The 5,019-nt window shown below is 33.7% G+C and overlaps 1 protein-coding gene across 1 annotated transcript; it reads right to left on the reverse strand.

Annotated features, from left to right (window-relative positions):
• Window positions 1-523: 523 nt before the first annotated feature.
• Window positions 524-4,557, reverse strand: LOC110731733 (F-box protein PP2-A13-like). The gene is made up of 3 exons (XM_021911627.1): window positions 4,052-4,557; window positions 2,286-2,404; window positions 524-1,315 (listed from the first exon to the last, which is right to left on the reverse strand). Exons 1-3 carry the CDS (start codon window positions 4,430-4,432, stop codon window positions 901-903), a joined length of 915 nt encoding a protein of 304 aa, XP_021767319.1. The 5' UTR covers window positions 4,433-4,557; the 3' UTR covers window positions 524-900.
• Window positions 4,558-5,019: the final 462 nt, after the last annotated feature.

A 5,019-nucleotide genomic window follows, 5' to 3' on the forward strand; every position in this document is an offset into this window, starting at 1 on the left:
TCTGTCATCGTTGCACTGTCTGCCTATGTACATATTTGCTCCGAAAAGCGAGACTATTTAAGTGCTACTATATCATCTACACGTGGCTCAAGCGTCTCTAAACAATGTTTGTCTGCCTATGTACATATTTGCTCCGAAAAGCTAGACTATTTAAGTGCTACTATATCATCTACATGTGGCTCAAGCGTCTCTAAAAAATGTTGGAATGCCAATATGCCATCAACCCGGAGCTTATGATGTACTGGGGAGTAGGGAACCTCATCATGTAACTGATGTAAGGCATAACCATAGAACCAACTTAGCATCAGCGATGAGTTACCACATGATGGAAACATGATAACTGATTTATAACTCTCGCCCATTGCACTATCTATGCAAACTGAAATACATAATACTATGTACATATTCTTCGACGGCTATTGCCTTACTGGATATTCAGATTTGATACCTATATCTATATGTATATATTGGACATGCACTTGTTCTGTATATACATGAACAAAAAATGACTAAACACAAAAAATAATAGCCTTGAACCCTTAACTCACTGCCTTCTCCAAAGCAAACATAATCTGAACATAATTATGGTACAAAATTTAAACAACTTAAATACAAGAGCTTTTGAAAACCGAACAAAAATATCTTCTGGAGTACTCTTAAAAAAAACCTACTACCTTCTGAATTCCTAGATCACTTATACAGTAGAAATGCTAAGGATCACTCAATCTTCATAACAGAACAACTATGAGCTAATGAAGCCAAGCTCGCCCTAGAAAAACAGACATCTTGACTATGTACATGAAAAAGCCCTTATACAAGTATACAGCCAACCTACTATAATGAACAACTACTCTGTTTAGTTCTATCATTTTTCTCACTATATGACATATCTAAGAAAATTTATCTAACTTTATGGGCTATACTCTTGGGTAAAATCATGACAGAATCGAAAGAGAGACCACCTTTGATGTGGGTACAATCGATTTGCCTAGCTGAAAACTTGATCTTTGTCAATTTATCAGGTTCCTTGATGACAAAATCTCCTGAATGGTAGAGGATCCATGATCCTGGAGTATCCAAGTAGCACTCTGACGAAGCATGCTGACCGTCTGATGTTGTCAGCTGGAATTGGACAGGTCTTAGGTTCCATCCATGTATATGTTCAACATTACATGAGCGACGACCAAACCTCTTAGAGGACTTGCCTAGCTGGATTCGAAAGAATAGACTATATGTCCCTACTGGGAATTTGAATTCAAGTTCCCCACACACTTCAAACCACCAAATCTGAAGAAGATATGCAACTGTCTGAAATCTACTAGCAGAAAAGAAATTTAATCAATCAACCGCTTCATTCCATATCTACTATCAATAATAGAATTACAGAAGATCATACCGATTCACAATAATTGAAAAACACAAACATCAACAGTGTCTAAAGCAACTTCTCCAAATTAAGGAATATATTCACCAATTCAGGAATTCAAACTTTCTAGACAGCGTATCTACCAGTTCATTTTTCTTTGTTCGCATTTGGTGTATTATGATAAGGGCGGTCATAAACACCCCCCCCCCTCTCTTTTTCTGTACATAAATTTCTTGTTTTCTCTCTATTATTGTAGGGGCACACCGCACATGGTCTAATAAACCTAAACAGGTTTTGATCAAGTATCAGATACCATTCTTTCGATGATTATAGTTCCTAAATGCCTATTCTGAATGTGACAGCAAGAAACTACGAAAACCTTTGTTTTCAAGCAATGCTTCCACCAAAACGTCAAAGTAATAACCATTTTAACATTCATACAAACAACATTTCTAGGAAAAAAACAGAGACCAATGATTGACTGGTTCAATTCCAAAACGCTATACATAGTATTAGCTTTCTAATAGCAGACAGGGGAGCTAAAAGGAGCCTAATTTACTGTTACCTTGAGAATTTTCATCACTGACTAGCAACACAAAAATTGGAAATCATGAAACTATTGGCAACTCTATATACTAACAAGCTGATTTCGGGATACCAGCGCCTAATATCAACAGATTGGTCAGCAACTATTCGGACTCTTCATTTCACCAAGGTCCCTATGTCAAATTCTCTACACTCAAACATGGATATAGAGACTTGACTCTTCATTTAAACAAAAACCAAAAAATATGGAATTATGTTAAATATAATAGACATGTTTAGCACTTGGGAGTACATTGTGACCAAAATCGATTGAAAAACAAATGTTATAAATATATTCATTGTGAAACCAAAGATGTGAAAGCATGCAGCTCACCTAGATTCCTCGGTGGGAATGTGATTCCAGTACCGCCTGTCATCTATACCAGTAATTGACAAGGCCTTAGATGATATCGACACACATACACCTCCAGTATTCTTGTCCAGCCATAATTCCTATCAAACAGAATCCAAAAAAACAAATCAGTATAAAGTTTCATACAGATTACAGAGTTTTTTGAGTAGTTGATGTCTTTATTAGGCTATTATACAATTTTAGACTGATGGATGTAAGAACGTTCACAACTTCACAACCAATCAATTCATCTACAACGTTATACTTGTATAAATCAAGCAGTTAGTATCATTTTCACAGTAATTTCAGAACAACCAAACATCTGTATATCAGGACAGCCTAATAGACGGCTAATTAATCCTATACAAACATCATTGTTATAATGATTATTAGCTGCTCTACTCCACAAAAGTTTCACACGTTTGTCAACATCGAAAGTGACATTATCTTAGTATCACAGTACTCCTAATAATCACACATTTTAGCTTCTCTAGTGAAGCACCTTAATCTTATCCTTATTGGCAAAAAAGCTTTTCAATTATATAGCAATTCTTTGACAAAAATCAACATTTATACAAGAAAAAAAATCAAAGGACATCAATTTCGAGTGAAACATCTAACCTACATAAAACACCTGTACGTACATTCCCTCTTTTCCTCCAATAATACAAAAGACTGCTTATGATCGACGTAATGTAATTTTTTTTTTTTTTTTATCTTGTCCGCTTATATACATATGAACAGATCCTAACATAAAATTATTGGACTAAGGTAAGATTTTGTTGTATTTTACGTATCATTTTCAAATGATTAATCCAGCATTCACATCTCACTAAGCTCGACTTCTGCATATACAACTAACACAAAGTACAAGTATAATGAAACAAACTTGACCTTGAAGAAAAAAAAAAAAAAAAAAAAACGCATATTTGTAAAATGAGTCAAAACTCAAAATTAAATTGACAATATATCACCAACATATTCATTAATCTAAAAAAAATCTTTTAGCCTATCATCAAAGAACCCATTCAAGTTGTTCAACCAAAAATCTAGCGGAAGGTACAGTTACTTAGAGTCTCTCAATTGGTTTCATATTCTATCACGCGCTCTCACAACATTGAACATTGCTCTATCAGCTTGAAGTTTGGATGCAGATGAGTCGTCTTCTAATACTCAACACTAAATTTAACCAATAAATATACTCCTATTATAAGGGATTTTTATATAAATTTGCCACCTTTCATTTAAAAATCCTCCATCCCTAGCTATAATTTTGCACAAATCAACAAACTAAACCAATTACACAAGTGATTGTCATTTTTACCTTTATCTTACAAATATAGTAAGTAAGTTTTTTTGTAAAGAACATGTGAATGTATTCATTGTTTCTTCTGTTAACCAAAAAAAAAAAAAATATATATATATATATATATATATATATAAACACCACTAATAATTTTGAATTTCATTTTCTTAAATTATTTAATCAATTAATTAATTTTTTTTGTTACTCAATGGTTAGCATTAAGAGTTAAAGACTATCAAGAATTCAGAACATAAAATACAATCACCATCCATAATTAGGTTAGCATAAACTAACATAAAACATTTAGAAATATTTCCTCCCACCGGATTTAAACGTCACGTCCGGTTGTTGACACGTTCAAATTACGCTATTAATGTGACTATAAATTTTAAATGCGCAATAACCCGTAAGCAAAAAAGAGAAGCTAGAGAATATGAATCACCTTAGTGCCGGAATCAAAAAGGTTTGGACGAGAAAGACGGGCAAAAATATCCTTCTTAGTTAAACCCATCAATTTATTATTATTCATACTACCATAATTCTTCTTCTTCATATCATCATCATTATCATTTTCATGATTCAACTCAGAAATCTTATCAACTATGAATGAGTAATTTGAAGGAAGTTTTGTATTCCAAATAAAATCAGCCGAAGAAGCGCCACGAAAGGCCCGATTTAATCGGGCCAACCGGCAAATCTCCGGCGGGTCAAAATGGCCCAACACCATAGCTATACAACTTTCCGGTATGTCTTCAAGTTTCCGACGACGTCCCGGCGAATCTCCACCGTCGGTGGAGGATTCCGATGAAATTCCTGCACCCATTTTTAAATATTTTGGAGAAATGTGATTTGTTGGAGGAGAGGAGAAAAATGGTTGTGTATGTTATAAATAAGTAGGCTTTATCCATAATTTCGTGATTTATATATGACTGCTATTTTGGTGGAATATTTTGTATGGTTCACGCCCTTTGGAAATTGCGTGCCTATAACGCTCCTTACCAAAGTCGCCACAAGATCGTTCGGTATCAATGTATCATTAAACACGTAGCTACTAGGTAGCGGGTTATGTTCTTTTCAACTTAATATATGTATTGGGCTAATGAATGATGAACTGTTATTGTTTTCCTTATTATAACTTGTAGATTTTTAAGTAATTAATGAATTCATAATTTAAAGTCATACAAAGGTTACAATCAAATTCAAAATCACAAAAAAAAAAAACATATCGAATTAGACAAATTATATTTTTTCAAGGAAAATTAGTCTTCGTGAATGAGAAATGACATATTTACATATCTTTTTCCATACAAATTGTTGTTTAATAGTGGTCTATTAATCTTGCGTAGTTTTGTATGTAAAGATGTCGGATGTGTGAACCTAGATATTAGCTATGAACCATACCTTAGCTTT

Source organism: Chenopodium quinoa, unplaced genomic scaffold, assembly GCF_001683475.1.
Source record: "Chenopodium quinoa cultivar QQ74 unplaced genomic scaffold, ASM168347v1, whole genome shotgun sequence".
Classification (NCBI taxonomy): Eukaryota; Viridiplantae; Streptophyta; class Magnoliopsida; order Caryophyllales; family Amaranthaceae; genus Chenopodium; species Chenopodium quinoa.